General features: G+C 44.6%; 2 protein-coding genes across 2 annotated transcripts in view; both read right to left on the reverse strand.

Annotated features, from left to right (window-relative positions):
• Nucleotides 1-1,276: 1,276 nt before the first annotated feature.
• Nucleotides 1,277-18,396, reverse strand: rnf10 (ring finger protein 10). The gene is made up of 17 exons (XM_063195016.1): nt 17,877-18,396; nt 15,861-16,048; nt 15,276-15,487; nt 14,528-14,618; nt 13,643-13,827; nt 12,335-12,471; nt 11,399-11,556; nt 10,693-10,836; nt 10,108-10,354; nt 9,734-9,867; nt 9,049-9,166; nt 8,554-8,655; nt 5,480-5,620; nt 5,010-5,101; nt 4,353-4,413; nt 3,787-3,951; nt 1,277-3,058 (listed from the first exon to the last, which is right to left on the reverse strand). Exons 1-17 carry the CDS (start codon nt 18,031-18,033, stop codon nt 2,985-2,987), a joined length of 2,406 nt encoding a protein of 801 aa, XP_063051086.1. The 5' UTR covers nt 18,034-18,396; the 3' UTR covers nt 1,277-2,984.
• Nucleotides 18,397-19,631: 1,235 nt separating this feature from the next.
• Nucleotides 19,632-22,859, reverse strand: part of pop5 (POP5 homolog, ribonuclease P/MRP subunit) — a 4,105-nt gene continuing 877 nt past the window's right edge. Inside the window, exon 4 of the mRNA XM_063193573.1 lies at nt 19,632-20,460. Coding sequence (XP_063049643.1) covers nt 20,360-20,460 — 101 coding nt within the window. The 3' untranslated portion in view covers nt 19,632-20,359. The remainder of the gene's footprint in view (nt 20,461-22,859) is intronic.

Raw genomic sequence — 22,859 nt, forward strand, 5'->3', positions numbered from 1 at the left:
ATGTTTATATAGAGTTTTGGTTTAGGCACAGATCAACACACATGGAAACCCCATTAGCGGGAAAATAACAATATAATAATAAGTAGTAGCCGTAGTAGCCCAGCATAACCAAGAATAGGGTCACGTGACAGTATTTGGATCGACATGCCTCTTCTGCATTTTCCGCATGTCATTGGCATGTGCCACATGTGTGTTGCCAGATTGGGCGGCTACCCGCCCAATTGGGCTGCTTGGGATGGCCGTCTGAGGTCATTTGGCGTTTTTTTTTCCTGCAGTTTTATGCCCATAGAAATCAATGCAATTTGTTGAATTTGGGCGGAATTTTGTGCCTCTTGCCGGTTTTTGAGCAGCTTTCGGGCGGGATTTGATCAGACACATCTGGCAACACGTCACGTAATCATCAATGACCCTCTTGAGCTGATTTGGATGATGGCTGCAGCAGATGGAGCAGCAGCAGCAGGCACCCCTATCCCCCTTTACCCAAAATCACTCAAGCCTTCCTTTTGTTCAGGTTTGGAGTGGAAGCTTTGGATAGTGAGAAACCTGGAGACTGAAATCAGCCTTGATAGATCCCAAAACATAAAGCCCATCACTGTTGAGCACTTGACTAGCTCAAGTAGAGGAGAACACAGTAGGCTATATAGCCTACAATATGTTATTGAAGTTATGAAATAAACTCTACACAAGAACTGAGTTTAGCATCGTTACATTTGTCATAGTCGGATTACCAAGACCAGGGGCCTCATGTACTAAGACTGAAATGTTTATGAATGCATCAGTCTATGCATAAACAGGTTTTCATGTAGATTCACTTGGCAAATCTGATTTCACCTGAAATTTAGCACACATTCACTTTCATTTTTGCATGATAAGTTCATTGCGTAACTGTTGTGTGTAAGATAGCATTATGCAAATCCCAGCACAGCTAAATAGTGAATTATCATATAACAAAGGAAAGTGCATACTTGGTTGTACCATGTACTTTAACGAGGTACAGCTAGTACCATCACAAAGCACAATGTCATGTAATGAAAATAAAATTATGAAATAATTTCATAATCACAATTGTTCCTTATAACTTAATTGTCCGGCATATTTGACATGAAAATGATGTCCTTCTTTAAGTAATTATAACAGATAAGCATACGAAAGCAATGGTTGCACTTCCATGGCAACTTAACATTTTTTTAAACTCATGACTACTACTAAACACTACTGCCCAGAGGATCAAGCTGTAAAACTGTACATGAAACAGACAAAAAAAAGGAGTGCGAGATTCTAGTGGTGCATCATACTCTTTTTATTCATTCCAACTTTAGGTCAATGTAATGTCATCCTTTTCTGTGAATCTGACCTAAAAAGATTTAAAGTAAATTTAAAGATCCCTCAAAAACAAAACAAAAACCATAATCTCCTCTGGTTAAGTCCATCTTTCCTCTCAAGCAGAAGATGAGTCAGCGTTTCTCAACAGCCACACACATAGTGAGAGTAGGGCTAAGCTGAGATAAGGGTAAAGGAGCTGCAATGGATACAAGGATCCACATGGTAGAGTAGTCACTCCCAGTTGCACTGTATGTCGTCTGGGTGACTCATTATATAACTACCACCACCATCTCTTAGTGAGGTATATTTGGAAATATGACAGTCTGTGTGTGAAGGGAGATTTTGAGAGGTTAGAAAATATGCTTCTGTGCTTATATAAAGTAGAACTAAGTTTACTCGTTTTAAATCTGGGTGGAAAATACTTTGAACATTGCAGTCAAGGATAAAGAAAGTGTGCAGAAAATAAAATGGCAGACCCCCACACTGCTTGAACAGGAGCGTTTTGTAAATGTGTAAACTTCATGAATCAGGCTGGAACATGCATGATTCTATGATATGATGCCTTAAGTGATATTGCAGCATTTCTGGAAACAAACTCATTCCCCTTCGCATTAATCTTTGAGTTTTACCCTTCTCCTGTACATCCAGTCGTGCTCCGAGTCTGGCCATTTAAATTCTACTTCCCAGCTAGCACATGAAATTGAATTGTATGGGTCCAGCTAGGGAAGGGAAGATGTAAAATAAGGTCATATCCAGGCATGGTGCAGTATCGCTTTAAACCAAAATCGATGTAGTTTATTTTAACACTGTTAATCAGTCGGCTCAGGTGAAGATGGCTGCCATCCACACTGACTGTAGTCTTCAAGACCACGGGGGACATTGGCAGGACCCCCCTCTCTCTGTTTGCGAGGCGATACAGCATACTGTGTACTGTATACGTATGTGTGTTGGGGTGTCACTGAGTCACAGTGGAAGGGGGGGCAGAGATCCAGGAAGGTAAATCTACAGCTGGTTGGCTGCTACTCTTCACTTGCCCACCCTCCAACTAACCAATAAAACCCTTTCACAACTCAAAGAAAACAAAAAAGGGCCTTGCAAAAGAATATTATGTCTAAAAAAAATGGCCGACTGAAAAGGTGATCTCATTGGATTTGAAGTGCTGTATGTCAACTCATCAGTAGGGGGGGGTTGGAGTCACCTGGCTGGTCTTGGGCTACATCTGTGGAGGGACATCCACCACAGTGGTCTCTGGAGGTCACTCACCAGCGTATTTCAGAATAGTTACCATGGACGTCATTGACATTTTTAGTAGCAGAAGTCAGCTCGTCTAACTAATAATTGGTAACTGACAAGCAACAAATGTACTTTTGAGAGAATCCAATAAAAACTAAAACATTTTTATACAACAGTGGCATCCACCGTGGTTAAACCACCCTGATATCTGCTATCAAAAATACATCAATGACCCGTGGGAAAACTTGCCTTGTCACTATAGGAAACTAAAACTTGAACCAAATGGTCCATCTGATGTTAAAGGATGATGTGGAGACTGAGAGACAGTAAAGCAGGATCCAAACAGCTGGTTGGGGAGAAGGTGGCACATGAGAAGTGGGAGCGTATGATGCGGGCGGGCGGGCGTGTGTGAGCTGGTGTGGCATCTTCTACTTGTTGTGAACCATCGAGGTGCTGAACAAAAGCTTCTGCTTCTTTTTCTTCTTCTTTCCCCCTTTCTCCTCTGAAAAGAGAAGAGCACACAGAGGGTCGGTGATGAGATACTGGTCCATGTCACTACATGCATACGAAGACGAGACACAACTCCCACTGTAGGTTTCAATTAACAAAAGTGCGACTACAATTGTTTTTTCATTAAAGTGATTGTTCGGGGTAGATTCACCCAATGCCATTTAAACCGTGACATCCATCCAGTAGTCCACCCCTTTGTGTTTTTTGGCTTGGGCGAACATTTGCAGATTTACCAAGTTATTTGTGGTTTTTCGAATAGTTTGCGGTGCATTCACAGTATCTCCAAACTTTACCCCACAAAAATGACATGTCATGACACCAAACTTCTACAGTAGTACAAATATGGTCTCTACTCACAAAACGAAGCATTTAGAAGTTTCGAAATAGTCCAGTAGTTTATTTCACCCAAGCCAGAAAACACTTCGGGTGAACTACTGGATGGATGTCACGGTTCAAATAGCATTAGGGTGAATCTACTCCGAACTGTTGCTTTAAGTTGACTATTGGAACGCCATGCGCACCTCACCCGGTGTGCATTAACTATAACTACAGAACGGTTATATTATGGGGAAATCACAAAACGTAGAGACTCTGAAAGATGATGGTGGTTCATAAATATGAATAATGATTAGGGGATACTGAGGGAACAGTCTTGGTAATAATCAGAGAAATGCCAGCTGTGGCAGAGGTTCTCTGCTCTCTCCCCGGACAGACACCCACCTGGTATGGGGGCAGGCTGTGGGGCAGCGGGGGCCCCGTGGTCCAGCTGCATCAGGGCCTTCTCAAAGGCCTGGCTGAAGGAGTTCTGGAAGCTGGGCACAGGCACCCGGTCTGAGCCATCGCTCTCCCCATCACTGTCTGCCACTGGGGGGGCCAGCAGCATGTCTGATGATGTCAAACAGGAAAGGGGTGCATATGTGGATGAGTGGAATTTGATGAGTGGAGTTAAAAGACATCTACAATATTACTGTGCCTTTCAGTCCTTGGACCAAGCATTGCATACCTAAAAGACTAATGTTGTTTTATTTTATTAAAAATGATGGGCGAAATTAATACATTAGTTACAATCCAGTGCCACATATTCCAAATGACTTGGTTTTACCTGTCCAGTTCAGCCAGGTGATTGGCTGGACAAATGATCACCTGGTTGAATTGAACAGGTAAAACAAGATCATTTGGAATATGTGGTCCTATATTGTAACTAACGAATCAATTTTGTCCAATGCTGTCAATTAACACCTTAGTCAGAGGGGTGGTGTTCGCCATGTCAATCAACCCAATCTCACCTTTCTTTGGGGTAATCTTGGGCGGCCAAACATCAACCTTGGATTTGCCATCTCTGAGCATCTGTAATACAGTGACCAAGCTGTTAGCACAATCCAAATAAACATTATTCTAGCCCAGTGATTCTAAACCTGGGGTGCGGGCACCCCCTGGGGGTGCGCCAGAAATTACAGGGGGTGCGCGTAATTTTGTTTATGTAGAGGTTGCGACCAATTGTGAACATTATAATTAGGCAAAATCAAAACCAAATTAAAACATGTTTTGGTACCCATGTAAAGGCATTACGTACAGTGTTGCTAAATGTCTCAAGCAGGAATCATTGAAACTACGGTTATCTCTTCAATCATTTTTAGTGCTTATTCGTGTAGAGGTTTGGGTTGGGGGTGCGCAGCTTGTCTTTGGCATATGTAAGGGGGTGCTTTAAGGAAAAAAGGTTAAGAACCACTGTTCTAGCCCATTAACTACAGTAGATCATATTTTTTTGAAAAAAGTGTCAAGAGCTCATTACATCAAACTATGGGCATGTTACTACATGAAAGTGTTTAATAACATGCCCATGTGAAGTACTTGTGAAAATGTTTGTAAGATGATGTGTGTATGAAACACTATCCGTGTTTGAGTGAGTGTGTAACGTTATCTGTGTGTGTGCGTGCGCCTACCTGGGCAAAGGACATGCAGTGGGAGTCATCCTCCATACTGCACACGCTCAGAACAGGACTGGGTCCTCCCAGACTTGGGAACATGGCGCCATCTGTCAGCCAGCAGAGGAAGAGCGGCAAGCAGGAGAGGGCAGGAGAGGACAAAAGAGCGTGAGATGATTTTCCATCACACGTGTCAATTAGCATGTCAATTAAGCATGATCTATGAAATGCACGTCAAACAGGGAAATGTTTGCAGGCAGTAGCACAGTATAATATAACAATACTGCGTGTTGTAATAGCCTGTCTGTAATAGCGTAATAGCTGACTGAAACAGTTCAGAGCACTACAACTATCGGGTGTCATTTAGGGTAAGTTTCAGAAAACACTAAAAAGGGGATGACAATTAGATTTACTTAATATGTTCAACAGTAACGGACATTTAACTGTGGGTACGGGGGAATATTGTTTGTGTGTGTGTGTGTAGCTACCTGATACAGGGCTGCAGCTGAGGGGAGAGGGGGGTGCCAGCAGGAACTCTGGATGGGCTGGAGGGCTGCTGCCGCTGTTGGGGGGAGAACCAAAGGCTGGGAACTGCTGCAGGTTCTCCAGGCCGATATGCACCTCCGGATCTACACACACACAGACACACACACACACACACACACACACACACACACACACACACACACGCACGAGGACATGAAGGTAAGGAATATGATGGATGCAGGGAGACACACTAGAGTCCATGGGTGTTTATCAAAACCTAGTGTGCACACTTCCAAGTGTGCTCAGCCCAATTAGTCATGCCCAGTGATTGGATACTGCATAGAATTCATTAAAGAGTGTCCAATCACTGGGCGTGACTAATTAGGCTGAGCACACTTGGAAGTGTGCGCACTAGGTTTTGAGAAATACCCATTGTCACAGCAGTTCACCAGAGACGGCAGCAGGATAATAAAGATCTGTGTGCCAGGGATGGAAATGAGTACTATCCGGTCAGGAAAAAGGTGATTTGTAGGTCATATGGCATGTGGAGAGGCTACAAGAGCATCCCTTAATAAAGCACATTAATCCTTAACTCTCCTTAATGTTTCAGTTAAAGAGGTTAAGGATCTAAATCGTAAGGATTTAATATATTTAAGAAGTTAGGAAAGCAAAGAATTAATGTTGAAGAAAAGAAGAGTAAAATAATTCATTCGTAACAAAGTCTCAATCATGTATTTTTAGCTGATGGCCCAGTGCTCGATATACAGTACACGCTTCATCAATATTTTTCATACAATCTTAAAACATGGATGCGGACCAGTTTCTCTTGTTAAAGCGGAATTCACCTCTGGGCAAAGTGTGCTGTTATCACATGTAATTTATCCTAATTTTGCATTTTACATGAGAAAAATAAAGTAATTTGCATTATTTAGTTTAATTTAATACAATTATGTGCTGAACCGCGATTGCCAAAGCTATTTTAACGTACTCAGTTAACCAGAATGCACTGCGGGAAACTAAGTAATCGTTGCCAGGTTAACGCGTCACCGAGCAGCGTTCTGGCTGCTCAGTGCTCGCTGCCAGCAGTCGTGGCTGGTTTTAGGACAAATGTAGGCTGATATCCGAGACAGATTGATGTTGTTAATGTAGACTGTTGAAAAACATAAAAATCGTGCACTTTCCTCATTGGGTCTCATTGCGCTAACTGGCTACTAACAGCGAATAAAAAGTGAATGGAAAAACACCAACTGATGAGAAGTAGGCTACGCACGTGCTGCTCGTGTCGCAACTGTCGCTGTCCTCAGATTAGTGCTGAAACGGAAAATGAGAAGGCTAGCCTAACCTTACATTTAGCCTATTTTTGAAAAAATAAATTAATGTAACACTCGTTCAAAAAGGAAGTAGCCTGTCTATCTGTGCTTATGTTCTATCTATCTGTTTAATCCCATCAAATCCAAAGGCGAGGCGGACTTGTCTCCGTTCAACCAACTTTATCAAAGAGCGCACGCTTTCTCGCCCTCTCTCTCTGGTGCTGGTGTTTGACCAAAAGCCGTTTCATCCGGACCTTTGCTGTTGGTCCCTAACAAATAGGCCTACAAGCCAGAGGGAATTGATCATTTATAGCCCTAAATAAAACAAATGTGCAGGCTGCCTTTTAAAAATGGTCTTCATCCCATTCATTGACTCTAATGCAAGTGCAACATGAAGGAAAATCGCCCCTCGGTAGGCGTAAGTTGCACCGTGCGCACGCATTTCTGGGCATTCAGCTGTTCAGGTTATGCTTTCTGTTTTTAGAAGATGAGAAATGACTTGCGTGAAACATAGCTTACAAACCCACATAGGCCTAAATAGCGCATCTGGACACCCCACCGTCTCCATCTTGCCAGTTTGAGGGAGGTGTTGGGTTAGACCTGCATTTTGAAGATGTAGGCTATAGTCGCTTACTTTGGTCAAGTGTTTAATTTGATTTGTCCGTTCGCGTCTCAACTGTCCCTCGAGAGGAAGTCTGTGTTTATAATTTATGCAAAATAGGCGGCCCTGACTGCCTGGGGAGTGAGCTGAAATCTACAATGACTTGACAGTAGATTTCAGTAGCCTGCCTGAGTGTGCCTTGTTCTTGCTCGTGTTGTTTAAATGCAATCAAGTCCAAGTGCAGTAATGATAGCCAGCGCATGCATTTATGGCTACCTTGTTTGCAACCTGCGTAAGAGGAGCACGAACATCGCCAGCAGTGCAAGGAGAACGCCACGTTTGAGGATAGAAATGGTCGCAGCCTCCTTCAGCAATCCATCAAATAACTTTGAATAATCTTAAAATAAAGCCTGATTAAATTAAAGACAACTTCACGGTCGTGCGCCTATTGTTTAGCCCATTAGGACTCGGAGTGTCTGTGGCCGCTGCACCGTGATCCGGACCGGACCTCAAATAATTCAGCAAGCTTTTAAAAAAAATATAAAATTCAATAACAAAGCAAAACAAAAACAAAAAACATGTAGGCAATGCCTACCATGTGTTATTACAACTTGCAGGCCTAATAGGCTACACCTGGCAGGCGTAGACATCGTGGACTGGTGCGCTCCGATAGCCTATCATACTGTAGGTGATTTGTAATGACAATGAGCGCATATTAACAATGCGGACAAAACTTTTTTTTAAGCAGTTGGATTGAATGCACCAAGGCTTTTACCACTGTGCAGTAACCTATAGGCCTACTTGAAGTAGGCTTATTATCCGGACAATGTAAATATCTCCATCCTCGAAATGTGTTATCTGCCTGCCTGCTGTTCTGTTCTATGCCGCCTGTCATGCCGAGGTAATTTGATGACGCGTCCAATCAAATCACCCAGCAACGTTCTAATGGCATTGTAGTCGTTATTTTTTCTTCCGGTGATTTGATGACGCTTGAAATCACCATTACTAAAACAATAAATAGCTTTTATATTTAATATAAAGATATTATATCCAGTGGCTACATAATCCCCTGTTATAATGTGGTCTAATACAGAGATAGGGCACAATATTGTTTGAAAGGTGAATTCCGCTTTAAGAAGATGAGTGGTGTGTATGGGTCACCTACATTTGCCCTGTTTCCTGTTCTCCTCCATCTCGATGCGGCGCTCCCTCCTCTTCTCATCTCTGGCCTTCTTCTGCCTCAGACGCTTCCTCTTCTCCAGGTCATCTACATGATGGACAGACACAAGGACATTACATGACATTAAGCTGACACTTTTCTAAAGAAAAAAAAAAAAACACTAGTTATTTTAAGTACAGGGTATTGGTTACAGTCCCTAGAGCAGTGTGGGCTTGGGTGCCTTGCTCAAGGGCACCCCAGCCATGGACTGAGATTAGGGAGTTGGAGGGTAGGATTCGAACCTGCAACCCTCTGATCTAAAGGCCATCTTATTTCCAAATATGGGACAGTATCACTGTAACCTCTAGGCCACAGCTGCACCAATAGGTACATTATCAAAGTAACAGAGCTTTTTTTATTTGTGCGAGTGTGTGTGTGTGTTTGTTTTGGGGATTGTTATCAGAGCAAGTGACAACATGGTGAGTGTGAATGGAGTCTGACCTGCGAAGCTGTCCAGGGTCTCCTTGGAGAGGAACGGAGGCTGCAGGGCCAACTCACAGATGCTGAACTCACACGTCAGAGGCAGGTGGGCCAAATACCGGTGACGACGACGCACCTCCTGATCACAGAGAAAAACAGATTAACGTAAAGCATGTATCAATACATCTGAATGAGTTATATGCATGTGTGACTGAGTACCTCACTTTTATCCATCCAAGCCTATCACACAGCAGTGTTGAGTATTCAGTGTCCCTCCACCTCTACCACGGTGGTGTGTGTGTGTGTGTGTGTGTGTGTGTGTGTGTGTGTACACCTCAGTGATCGTGTGTGAGTGAGAAAATGTACCCCAAATGTATCCATCCAAGCCTATCACACAGCAGTGTTGAGTATTCAGTGTGTGTACCTCGGTGACCGTGTGTCCCTCCACCTCTACCACAGTGGTGTGTGTGTGTGTACATCAGTGACCGTGTGTCCCTCCACCCCTACCACAGTGGTGGTAGTGTGTGTGTGTGTGTGTGTGTGTGTGTGTGTGTGTACCTCGGTGACAGTGTGTCCCTCCACCTCTACCACAGTGGTGTGTGTGTGTGTGTGTGTGTGTGTGTGTGTGTGTGTGTGTGTGTGTGTGTACCTCGGTGACGGTGTGTCCCTCCACCTCTACCACAGTGGTGTGTGTGTGTGTGTGTACCTCGGTGACAGTGTGTCCCTCCACCTCTACCACGGTGGCGGTGATGGAGGGGGGGCTGGCCTCCAGGCTGCCATACTCCCTCAGCAGGCAGCGCACATTCACTGGGTGCAGGAACATCTGCTGACCATCATCCGCTACACACACACACACACACACACACACGAAATGAGTAAAAGAAATAAAAAATATACCATACACAGTATATCATAATGCTCAGACACAGGAACATTCAGTCACACTTAAAGGCCAAAAGTCAGACAAATATTTTAAGACTCACATACACATTTAAAAGTGACGCATTCACACAAACACTCATGCACGAGAGTGTCATTTTGAATATGATGGAGTCAAAATTAGGGAAGAGAAAGGCTCACCCTGGTAGAAGTAGTAGTAGGGCCCGTGCTCGGAGGCCGGGAGTCTCCCCCCCTCAGCCTGGGGAACAGCGGGGGGGTCCTCGCCTGCCTGTGCGACCCCCACAGCATCAGCAGCCTCCTTCATCAGGGGGTCCTCAGGGGGTCCTTCAGGCACCTTGTCGGCCACCTCGTCGGCCACCTCTACGGGGTCCTCATCTGGCTCCTCCTGCACCTCGTCATCAAATGCTGACAAGTACTGCAGCACTGGCTGCACACAAACACACGGCACAACAACTTAAAAAATTAAACACGAGGAAAAACGCTACAGTGCTTGTGGCCTAATGCAAACGAATTTGCATTTTGTATAGTTTCTTAATTTTCTTTCCAGCTTTTCTGTTCCCCTAGGAATCTTCATCTCAGGAAATAAAACTACTGATGACCTCATATTTACACACAAAGTGGCAATATTAGGAAAATTGACTGAAAAGTCATGTTCCCTCCTTTTAGGTCATTCCGCAGAAGAAAAACAAGCCTTCCAATCCTTTTACATAAAGTTATTCTGTGGAGGACGTTGTGTGTGTGTGTGTGTGTCCTGAGTGTCCTTACCTTGGAGCTGGAGTTGGAGTTGGAGATGACGGTGACCTCAGGGGGGGGAGAGGGGGGGTCAGCCAGAGACAGCTTCCTCAGCTCCGCCTCCCCATTGGCCCCGTCCTGGGCACCGGGACGCTTCAGCAGGGACTCCTCACGCTCCTGCAACAACACATGACAAGGGGGTCAGTATGTAGTACGGAAGCCTGGTGCTGTTCAGATATAGTGTGTCCAGGCCGACAGAGAACCATGCCGGTGCCCGATCCTTCCTGCAGCTAATCTCGAACCAGATGGTGTGTTCAATGTGAAAATCTAAAAGTTGCGTGCCCGGTTCGCAGGTGGTTCTGAAAGTGGTTCTGTGTGTGTGTGTGTGTGTTTCTCACCTCTAGTTGGGGCAGGGCACTCTGTATGAAGCAGGCCGGTGTATGTTTGTTTGTTTTTGTGTGTGTGTGTGTGTGTGTGTGTGTGTGTGTGTGTGTGTGTGTGTGTGTGTGTGTGTGTGTGTGTGTGTGTGTGTGTGTGTGTGTGTGTGTGTGTCTCACCTCTAGTTGGAGCAGGGCACTCTGTATGAAGCAGGCCGGTGTATGTTTGTTTGTGTGTGTGTGTGTGTGTGTGTGTGTTACCTCTAGTTTGAGCAGGGCACTCTGTATGAAGCAGGCCTGTGTGTGTGTGTGTGTGTGTGTGTGTGTGTGTGTGTGTGTGTGTGTGTGTGTGTGTGTCTCACCTCTAGTTGGAGCAGGGCACTCTGTATGAAGCAGGCCTGAGGGTCGTCCTCCTCCACACTCAGCTGTGTCCTGAGCGCTGCCTTCTGCTCCTGCAGCAGACCCAGCACCTGCTCCTCTGAGGCCAGAAGCAGCTTCGAGTACGCTCCCACATGCCCATCTGAAAACACACACACACACACACACACACACACACACACACACACACAGACAGAATTCAGTTTGCCTGCCCTCCTATTCCGCCTCATTCCTACGCACTCATTCCCAGCACTTCGATGTGAACGTCTGAAGCGCAACCTAGATTGCTCGTGATGATGTATGCCTGGTGCAGAGACAACTTGGTGTTTCAGACAAAGTTTGGAACATGATGCATCCAAGAGGGACTGTGGTAAGGTCCACTCATCCATCCATCACATTTTTCATTTACACACGCATGCTATTATGACACCATCATGGAATGGCAAATGGTACGCCAGTGAGCCTCTCGCTCTTTATCGCTGTAGTCAAGAGCGCATGTTTGGTAACCCGGAGACCTGGGTTTGAAGTCAGCTGGGGTGATTGCCTGTTTAGATCTGCTAAATGACCCAGACAGGATTCTTACAATGACAATGTGCCAGTATATGGCATGGCGTATTCGCGCAGAGTGCCACAGCGCCCCGGAACCCCTATCTTTTTTTCACTCAACAGTGTTCCCTCTCTAACTCAGCTATAAAATTCCATGACTTTCCATATAATGTTATACACCAAACAAAAAAGTTTTTGCTTCCACATAACTATTAAGAAAATTCCATATTCCATGACTGTGCATGCAAAATGGTAAAATCACATGACTGGAAAAACTTTTATGAAATTCCATGATATTCCAGATATTCCATGACCTATGGGAACCCCGACTCAAACCCTGAAAAAACAAACATCAGGAATGCATGCAGGCCTACCTCCGAAGCGGATGGGCTCCTCCACCTTGATCCACTGTGAGCTGGGCAGCGCGATCAGCGAGCCCTTCTCTCTCCTCATCAGACGCATGGTGATCTGGTCACCCACCGCATACAGATGAGTCTCCATCGCCACCACGCTGAAGAACACACAGAAGGGGCGGTTTGGTTGGAGGGCCGTTATTATGAGTGCTTCATTGTAGTCAAACTGGCTGCGTTTACTTAATGTACATGCCTGATGAAGACCGTGCTGGGTCGAAACGTTTGTCTTGAATGAACCTTAAATAAACGTATGTTTTGAATAATCTTTACATAAATGGAGTTGCAGTGAGTAGGGACCTCTACTCTTTCTATTGTCAGGTGCCCCTTCGTCCTGCACCTGGCCTCAGAGAGGTGGGATGTGCATACTTTTATCTCACTTCTACTGCAGATAGACAGCAGTCTTCTGGATGATGCTACTCAGCCAACCATATAAAACACAGGTGTTTTTTGCTACACATGCATTCAATATACACAACAGAGTTTTTGGTAACACTTTACTTGACACAGGTGTCATAGGCATGTCATTACAGTGTCATGACAGTTATGCTTGCGTCATAAACATTATGTCCATGTCAAACATTTTATGACCGCTGGCCTCAAGTGACATTTGTTGAGGCCAGCAGTCATAAAATGTTTATGACGTGGACATAATGTTTATGACTTACCTATGACTGTCTTGTGACACTATTATGACACCTTATTATATGGTGTGACGTCATCGGTCGAATGCTCCATTCATTTCAACGGGGCTCCCCAACGTTCGCACGTCTGTTATTTTTCGATAACGGACGGGTTGGTCTATAACAGACAGCTGTCAATGGCAACAAGACTTTTCACTGCTAAAGCGACTTTTCAACAAGACTCTAATCAGCTGCTGTGATAGACAACACCTGTTGTCCTGGCTACCTAGCTGTTGCCTAGCGGTGTTCCACAACGGCACTGTTTAGTTTTGCGCAGCAACACTGTAATAGACTTAACATTAAATAGGCCTAAAGAATGTCCCCGCCATGTGTGAATCATTTAAGTATATCCATATAATAAGCGGGTTAACTTTCGACGAGTCGGTCGCTTTGTGGAATAGCAGCACTTCAGAGAGAACAAGACCCCTCCGCTCCGCGTCGGGGTCTAAAGATTCTCTCTGTCGTGCTGCTATTCCACGGTAGCGACCTTCTCGCCGAAAGTTAACCCTTACTTAATGACACCGGCGTCAAGTTAAGTGTTACCAGGTTTTCAGTAGACAACTTTACTGGGCATGGTCCCCGCACTGACCTCTTGAGGTCCGGCCCGTGCACGGCCTCGTAGCAGATGGGGCACTTGGACCAGCTCTTGTCACTGAGGGAGAGGTAGTGCAGCATGCAGGGCCAGCAGAAGATGTGGCCGCAGCGCGTGATCTGGGCCACCACCGGAGGGTACAGGCAGATGGGGCACGACGGCACCTCATGACTGTAGATCCTCTGCAGAGAGAGAGAGAGAGAGAGAGAGAGAGAGAGAGAGAGAGAGAGAGAGAGAGAGACAGAGAACAGAGTTAGAACAAATGGGTTGGTGGATGAAGGAGATGCCGTGAACAAGAGGGTGGAAAAAGAGCACCAATAACAGAAGATTGACTTCAAGAGTGTACAGGTCCTACAAAAACCAGTTTTGTGTGTAGGTGAGTCAGCCAAGTAGGCATTTGAGCACAGATTAGAAAGCAAGGCATGAGAATAGATAATGTGACCAGTGCATGAGTGTGGATGTTTAGAAGAACACCATGAGGTTCTTTCATGAAGACAGGGGCCAGAGTTTCCAGTGACAGTTTGACAAAATATAATATGGATAGCTAACAATGGTGTGTGTGTGTGGTGTGTGTGTGTGTGTGTGTGTGTGGGTGGGGGGGTAAGTGTGTAAAGCAGCAAGAGGTATAGGGGGAGACAGAGCAGCATGTCAAGTGTTAATGCGATGGCTATACATAACTCACAGCTGTCACTAATAGGACAGTTGGCTGGGATCCTAATACCTCTTATATGAAACGCACAGGGCGAAAAACTCAAATGACTAGATGAAAAATGTTGCCTGCTCCATACATACAAAATCAATTGCTTTCTTCACCATTGTCGCTCCAGTCGCTTCTAGTGTGTTTGTGATGCATGAGTGATGGGAAATTTCTGCCAGACTCACCACTTGCTGCACACAGTCCCAGTTGACCAGCGTGTCTGGGTCAGTGAAGTGGGCCTTGTAATCCTGATCATCAATCACCACAAACTGGCAACTGCAATTCAGACAACAAACAGAGAAACTCAACATAGAAACAAAGAGTTGTGAAAATGACAAAGGGAGTATTTTTTCAGTATTCTTAAGAGTATACTGAAGTGATAGTTTGTCTCTCTCATGTTTCAGAAACCCTCTATACAATGTCCCATTTTAAAACGGCACGTGCCTAATTATGCAATTTCCTAGTTACGGTGATGTGATGCATAGGCTTTACATAATTATTAGCTTGGGAAGGGGGCAGTGGAGGTCTGAGTTTTTCTTGAAGGGGGTTAAAGTGGACTGATCTACAAGAGCATGTTTGCATTTTTGGTTGCATTTTCCCCTACTAAAGTGAATGTATGCCTGTGAGCAACTGTGTGCGATATGTTTCATCTGTCCTGTGTGCATTATGTGTATAACGCTTGCTAGACACTTCAATTTCATTCGGGATCAGTAACTCATCTGGAGTGAAGCTGTGCATCGTCCTAATTCACCATACAACAAAAAGACTTGCATGCCCATGGGGACCCAGGTCCAGGTCCGCCATAGGTCATTTCCCGACCCCCACCCATCTCTCTCAAACTCTCCTCCAGTCATGATCTTCACTGTCTTGATCCGCAATAAAGGCAAAACTGCCCATAAAGAAATATTTTAACATATCTGTGCGTCCACTCACTTGGCCTGCAGGAACAGCTCCTTGTTGAAGGGCTTGTGCTTGTGGCCCCACTTGTTGCGGCGGCCCCAGTAGCTGTGGCCATCGCCCACGCCACTCGAGCCTCCCTGGCCGCCGCGCGGTTCGAACGTAAAGTTCAGAAGGTGGTTCAGGCTTATCTTCTTGGGTCCAGTGAACTGTGCCGGGCTAAACTCGGCCCGGCGGCTCTCTACTACCTGCCATGCCGGAGGAAGGAGGACAAAGTGAAAGTCAGTTTTGATAGGTTGACATGAGTTGAACCAAACAAAAGAATTGAAATAACGTTCATCACTGTTACATGAACTAGCAGACACAGGGAAGACATGGTTCAAGACAGGGTACACTGGTTAATCCTTCAATAAGGCTACGTCAGTCGTTTCATTTTTTAAGCTATACACACACCACAAATCACTCATAGGCCAACAATCACACATTTTAAATGTGCCAATCAAGAATTATTTTAAAGCGTGTTAAGTAGGCTAACTGCAGAATGAAAACAAAAATAGAGCAAAAAGTTACACCAGAGTAAAAATGACCCAAATACACATGCAACCCTACGCCTTCACTCACCTCTTCTCTTCTCCCACCGCCCATGAGCCCATACTGTCGACCTCCCCCGCCCCTCTGGGGGGGTCTCTTGTCGAAACTTTTGCTTTTCTGTGGATTGGTGCGGCGAGGGCCTGGGAAGCTCTCTGCCTTGGGGAAAGCAGGCTCCCGCTTACGGTTGTAGCGCTTGGAGCCTCCATTATTCTTGCCATCTACAACACAAAAGCATTGTTCAAATTATGAATGTGCAAGAATTTCCTGCCAATTTCAACATGCCCTAAACAACCCTTAACAAATACGCCTCCGCATTAGTTGGCCAGGATCTCGGCAGACCCAAAAAGTTCTGCGTCTTTGGAAACTGACAAAGTAGTGTGAGCATTACATCTGTGCATTAAAATGGGCAGCGACTCTCCTTTAAAGGGTAAATGAGGTACACAGGAGCATGTGCCGTTGCTCTGAGAATGCACTCCTTTCCATGAGGAGATTCAGCGTTTGCTCTGAGGCAACTAATCTAGGTTAGTAGTGACTAAACACCTCTAAGTGCTCTTCTCCCCCAGTGCTTCTGTCTGATCTGATATAGCAGTGTGGCTCACGTGACGCGACTCTCAGATGGAATGGGGCCCAACACACACTTATCAGTGTACCAAGGCTCAGGGAGTCTTTTAGCCCCGTCCACACTGCTTAGCCTGCATGTCCATGCTACTGCTCCTACTGCTTTTCTTGCCCTCAGACTCTCACACACACACGCACACACACACAGTTAACTGGTGTGAGGCCGATGTGGTTGAAAATACTTGACCCCAACTTGGTGCACCTTTCTTTTTACTTGCACAAAAACACAGGAAGTTATGAAAGACAGTTTGCTTTGTCGTTTGACTTAATGTAAATGGCAGTAGGAAATAGAAAGTTATTCCACGCGAAAGACAGCCGAGCTGATTGAAACTTACAGTGGACTTCACATTCGTGAGTTATGATCATACCGAGGGTAAAAGCTTTATTGGTTGTGTGTGCCTCAATAATAACAACCAACCAAAATGGAAACGGAGCGCTGATGCAGATGATGGGAGAATTACAACATTGCGCAAGAACCAAGGGGCTTCCTGAGGAATTACAGTTAAGTTTGTATTACATGTATCTATGTCACAATTCAAAACCTGCATCTTACTGGTAAATATGTTCTTACTTTCAAGAGAAAGCATGCAGTCAACAAATCGTATAGCGGATAAGTGGACCATTATGTTCTGCTACGCAGGCCTGCATGAGTGCAAGGTCCTCCTAACTACAAGGCCTAGCGGTTGGGCTAAACCATGCATGCTTCACTGACATGCCAAGTCACGTTGTATTGATTCTGTGTGTGCCGACGACAACTTGCGACAAGTTCGCGCAGTCTACTCCAAATGTGGATAATTTAATCACACCGTTTAAATAAAGACCGTACCATCGAACCTAAATCAGAAACAAAACTGACCAACAGCTGTCAGGAGGCAGCGTACACTCAAGCACTCTCTTCTGCGCTGCTATTACGGCAACGTAACCAACGCCAAGTGACTGTTCCTACTGTCACACCATGTAAAACCGAATGTAGTTTGAGAACTGATAGGTCTGTGTGATGTAGCTCTAGTCGATAGACCACATGCTAGCTAGCTGGGACAGTTGACGTCAACGCTAGGCACTACTACCAGTACGCTAGCGTGCGTAACGCCTAATTTAGCCAAGAGATTAGAGCTCTGTGGTTAAACAGCTGAAAGCCACAAGCCAATACTTAGTCAAATGACTCAAAGCACGAATAAAATCAGCTGTTTACATTCATCATAGCTGAAATTAGCTGAATATTAATATTGTTCTGAGCATATGATTGCTACTGTTAATGCTAGCATTCTACGTCATACTCGATTAGAAAAACAAACCCATGCAAGTCAGCAGGCCCTCTCCATGTTTACACTTTTGACGCCTATTAGCAGGCAGCTAGGTTGCAACAAATGCAACATCCAGGAGCAATTGGCATTTAAGCACAATTGCCATGTACAATAGCAGCATTACCTGTTTTTGGTTTAGAATCTCCAGGATTTGGGCCTGTAGAACTCGAGCGGGGCGGGACCTTGTTGCTGCCGTTGCAGTTTGGATTTTTCTCCATGTTGTTCTTTAGTGAGGATTTGAGGCCGAGCTCCGGGGTGAGAGCCTCCGAGCTCTCTAGCATTAAGTGGGGCGAAAGAAGAGGTGAGCGGGTTGTTACAAGTGCGGGTCAGGCGACGAAGGCCCTGAATCATTTCTGTCAAACACGGAGACTCCATTACGGCGACATCTTGACAGCAAACCAACAGAGAAAAATAAGAGACACAATTCAGGCGTCTCAGTAAAGAATGCTAATACAATAAGAAAGGCGATTGCTCAAAAAAGCGGGGCCAAGACCCCGAGAGTTGCAGCCTTATCCTCCGCGTGGGAAAAGCTGAGCCTCTATAGGCGATGGCCGCTTTCCGAATGCGGAAAACGGTCAAATTTAAGGGTTTATCTACCCAAATTCGGTTCTCAAGAACGAACACGGACTTATGGCGACGGGTCGCCAAACAGGAACTGCAATACCCCGGATGACGGGTTTATATAGATTCTGGGTGACGCGAATGGGCTTATGGGAAGTGTGGTATTAATGGCAAAACATTGACCTAAAAACAAGTCTGATAGCATCTCGTCTACTCATCCAGCAAAACAACATTGATCCCCCAGTGTGTATAGCTACGCCATTGAATCAGACCGCAACCGTGCTGATGTGTGTTGATTACACTTTAGGGAACAATAAAACAAGACATGTCCAACATATCTGGCTGATTGTGTGCTGCCATCATTCTAAATATAGCAGTACAGCCTTGGGGGTGTGTCAGGCAAGGCACATTAGTGGAGAGACCAACCAAAGGAAACAGAAACAGGCCTCATACACCATTACATGTCCATCCGTTTATTGTTGAATGTTACCAATGGCACGGTCATGCACGATGTTTTCTTTTCACAAACTGTTTATATTTTTTTGTGTGTATGTGGTGCAAGGATGAACATCTGGCCCACAAAGCCAACCCCACCCCCCCCCCCCCACCTCAATTCACTAATGTTACCTTTTTCATGAATACTTACCACCAGCATCAAATTCTAAGTATTCATTATGACTGGAAAAATGGCATTTCTCATACATGAGAAGGGGTATCTTCTCCATGGTCCGCCATTTTAACTTTCCAAAATTTTTAGCAGCAAAAATGAATCTACTTGGACCATACAAGAAAATATTTGTTTATTACTTAGTAAACTTTCATGTAAAGATCACATTTGGCAACAGACAGCCCAGTTTCAATGCGCAGCATAGTTGCAGTACCCTTTTTGACCATTTCCTGCACAGTGTACCTTTAACAGAACACAATTAACACAGGTTATCACAGTATGAATTGCCAAATGATCCTGTAGTGTAGAAATCAAGAAATCACAATGACCGGATCTGCTGTGTGAACTAGCTGCCATGGTCAGATAGAGCGCCAAATGCAGCATTGAGATTTTTTCTTTTGTTTGATGCATACCTTACCAGTGTTGCTACAAAAACAATTCACCATGTCAGCATGGAAGCCAACAGAAGGGGACAAAGGGGTCGGTTTTCCCGGGTCCAAGGAGACAGGGGGCCAAGAATTGGGCCCTCAGTACATTGTATCTTTCAGGTAGGCGGACCCTTTCAGATGACTTTGTCCTAGGCCTGGCCAAAGCTGTCAGCGGCCCTGCATGTCTGCATCCTCTTCAACAAAATTATCATACTCCTGAAAATGTCTGGCATGTGAGTGGTTTTATTACTGCCGCAAATCTGTGTGTGCACTAAATGGAAATGTAAATTAGACAGTGGTAGGGGATCCCACTTTACACAGTAAAGTTTTATTTACAAACAAGACAACTAACAAGACTAGATGCATACCATGGTTCACCTAAGTGGTGACATATCCCAAGGTCTCTGAAAGTTTAAATTTAAATTTAAAATTTAAATAATATTAGTTGGGGATTTTGTTTTACTTCATTAGGCAAGCTGACGAGAAAATGCAAAAAATAAATTGTGTTTTTCTTTCAATGCAGCTTTGAATGAAAGTAAAATGGGAGATAAAAAACAACAACTTAATTTGATGTTACTGAGTAACAGTTCAACCATGAACACATCAATATTGCATACCCAACAACATCAGTTTCATCATTAATGAAGGAAATCAGTTAAGTTTACGCCCATGTCCATGTGCATATGCATATTGCTTTTGAGGCAGTGTGTATGGCCAGCCCACAGCACAGTGTGGTGTAGGGGGAGAGAGCCAAGGGGCATGAACCCTCATTGTCCTCTTTGAAGACCCCAGCGTTCAGCATCCACTTCCACGGGTGTATGAAATTCCAGGTTCAGAAAATAAAAACCTGCAACAAAATCTGATCCAACCAACTCTGAATCAGCTAACTGTAATATTGTGGCAGGGTTTTAACCTCTGAACTGGGTCTTTTGACACCTGTGTCTTGCATGGTCACTCATCTTCCCAGTCGTCCTCCATCTCTTCCTCTTCAACGTCCTTCTCTTTCCCAAGAGAGCAGCTCAGCACAGCTCTTCGCACCTCGTCTCTCTCGGCTGTTAGAGCAGAGGCAGTTATGAGAAAGGTAAGGTTGACACGTCAAAGAGAGACTCTGTAACAGAGTTGTATAAAGGAGAAGTAAAAGTACTTTTACAGATGCAATTACAAACAATGGAAGTATGATATTACAAAGTTAAAACCATGTAATGTCATCCCACTAGGGTCGTAATTACACCCGTTAGAGTACTTCTACTTTTACTTTACAACTGTGGGGTGCGTTTCTCGAAATCAGAGTTGTTATCCAGTTAGCAACTTGGGTAGTTGCCAATGGGAAATTGTATTGCAAACAAAGTAGCTAATAGTCAGAAACTATGGTTTCTAGAAATGCACCCCTGCTCTGTGATAAAACTCAGGGATTAAAGCAAAAAAAAGTAATCTGACTGAACTTTTTTTACACCGGTTAGTGCACCCGATCCGAGTATCACTTCCGTAAAACCCTAACGAAAACCAATGTAGCCAGGCTCTGCCCTCATGACGACAACATACATGGCAAGGAATGGTGCCAGAGTGCCAGCGGCATAGGCAGACGGGGCAGGTCGCCTAGAAGCAAATAGGCCTATGTCTTGAGGGCGCCAGTATAATACCAAAAAGATGCCAGCCAAAATCAGAAACTTCAAACCAACATAAATCCTTTACACTTCACATGAACCATGAATATTCATGTATACACTCAGTAGACCTATATAGACCTCCAGTAATGTGTACCTGTAGGTACTAGAATCGATATGTGCTCAATCAGATGTAGGCCTACAATGCTATGTGTTACAGATGCCCCAATTTCTAAATACAAAAAAAGGAAAGGAAGGGCGGGCAGGCCTAGGCCGCTCGGCTCACCAGATTGACTAGAACTATGGGGGCACCCCCCCCCCCCCCCCGAGAATGGAGGTATGAATGGATACTATATCAGACTGCAAAGATTGGAACTGAAATTTGGTGGCATGTTTCTGGTTATTTTCCTCTTATTTCCTACCCATTGTTTATGAATTTGTTCACAACCATCATGCAGAATGGATTCACAATGAATGCTGCTTCAAAATGGTAGGCTGGATCTCACAGAATTATTGATGGTTGGAATTGCAATGTGTTTGATACAGTGAGTGTTCCCATTATGGGTTTTTTTTTTGTTGTAGTGTAGGCTATCATTTGTGTCTTTCAAAAAAAAGGAACATTAGAATCGGGCAAACACTGTTCTGCGTGAAAGCACCTGGTGCGCATTGCTTGCAGTTGTATTTCTGACAATTTAAAAAAGTTTCCTGATCATAGCAATCAGAGGGAGAAAAACTAGCTTGTTAATTATTTGTATGTTTTTCACCCTTCGGCCTTTTTTCAGTATTCATCCTGTTACAAATAACTTCTTGAACGCTTTACTACACACAGGGTGCGGTATGTCTACCTCTGTGTTCTACCGTTTTGAAAACTACTGGCTACTTTTTTGCTTCTCGATGTGCGGTGCCAAGCACACGCTTACCATTGATTTGCGCACGTGTTCTACAAGCTGACAGGACGCAGCAGACACGACAGTCACAGACATACGCCTATCGTTTACAAAAGTAACACACTTTCCCAAGCTTGTCGCGCAGCTTTCCACTCGAATCAAGGCAAATCACCCACCCATCAGTCCTGAGTGCGCAGTGCGCAAATAGGCTAACTGAACTCAAACGAAACGCTATAGTCCGAGAAGATGGGCACAGGCGTTGAGCCACTCAAAAACAAGCGCACACACAACTGTTGCTGCTGCACACTATTCCAGTTAGCAGAAATAGCGTCACACAGTAACCAGCCTTGAAAGTGAAACAAACGTCGAAACGGCATTTATCGACCATGAGTCCACCCATCAGAACACTGCTTCCCAGAACAAGACGTGGCATAAATTGGCTCTGCCAGGGATAGCCTATCCGTGATCCAAATGCAACCCATTTTTAACTTATTTCTTGAATATATATATTGGCAACAACAAAGTTAATCTGCTGAGTACAGATGAGACTGTGAATTATCCGTTGTCAAAAAGACAACTAGCTCTACACGCAGCCAGTCAAACGCGCTAAACTTTGAGGATGAAACGCATGGTAGGCTATCCTAGTTAGCTGCCATAGTCGTCCCATTGGGGCTATGAATAATGCTATTAAGAGTCACAATGCTTAAAAGGCAAACCCTTCATGAAAAGGACATCATACGCAGTCGAAGTAAACTATTCATTTTTTTTTCTAAATATCTGCCACGGCAGGTGCAATGATATGGAAACGTCACTGCACTTTATACATTGTATTACAATTATTTTCTTTTCTGCCATCAGCAACAATTTTGGCTATTTATGTTTTTAATCTCTCGCGTTGCGCTGCCACAGAATTGTTGACCGCTCGTGTACTTTTTTTTGGAACACGGAAGAACAGGGGAT

The sequence above is a fragment of the Engraulis encrasicolus genome, chromosome 3 (assembly GCF_034702125.1).
Source record: "Engraulis encrasicolus isolate BLACKSEA-1 chromosome 3, IST_EnEncr_1.0, whole genome shotgun sequence".
Lineage (NCBI taxonomy): Eukaryota > Metazoa > Chordata > Actinopteri > Clupeiformes > Engraulidae > Engraulis > Engraulis encrasicolus.

Coding starts and splice junctions, on each gene's coding strand:
- rnf10 (XM_063195016.1), bottom strand. CDS start 18,033: ATGCTAGAGAGCTCGGAGGCTCTCACCCCGGAGCTCGGCCTCAAATCC. Junction 10,355..10,692: donor ACTCCAACTCCAGCTCCAAG/GTAAGGACACTC, acceptor GTTTGTGTGCAG/CCAGTGCTGCAGTACTTGTC. Junction 3,952..4,352: donor CAAGATTACCCCAAAGAAAG/GTGAGATTGGGT, acceptor TGACATCATCAG/ACATGCTGCTGGCCCCCCCA.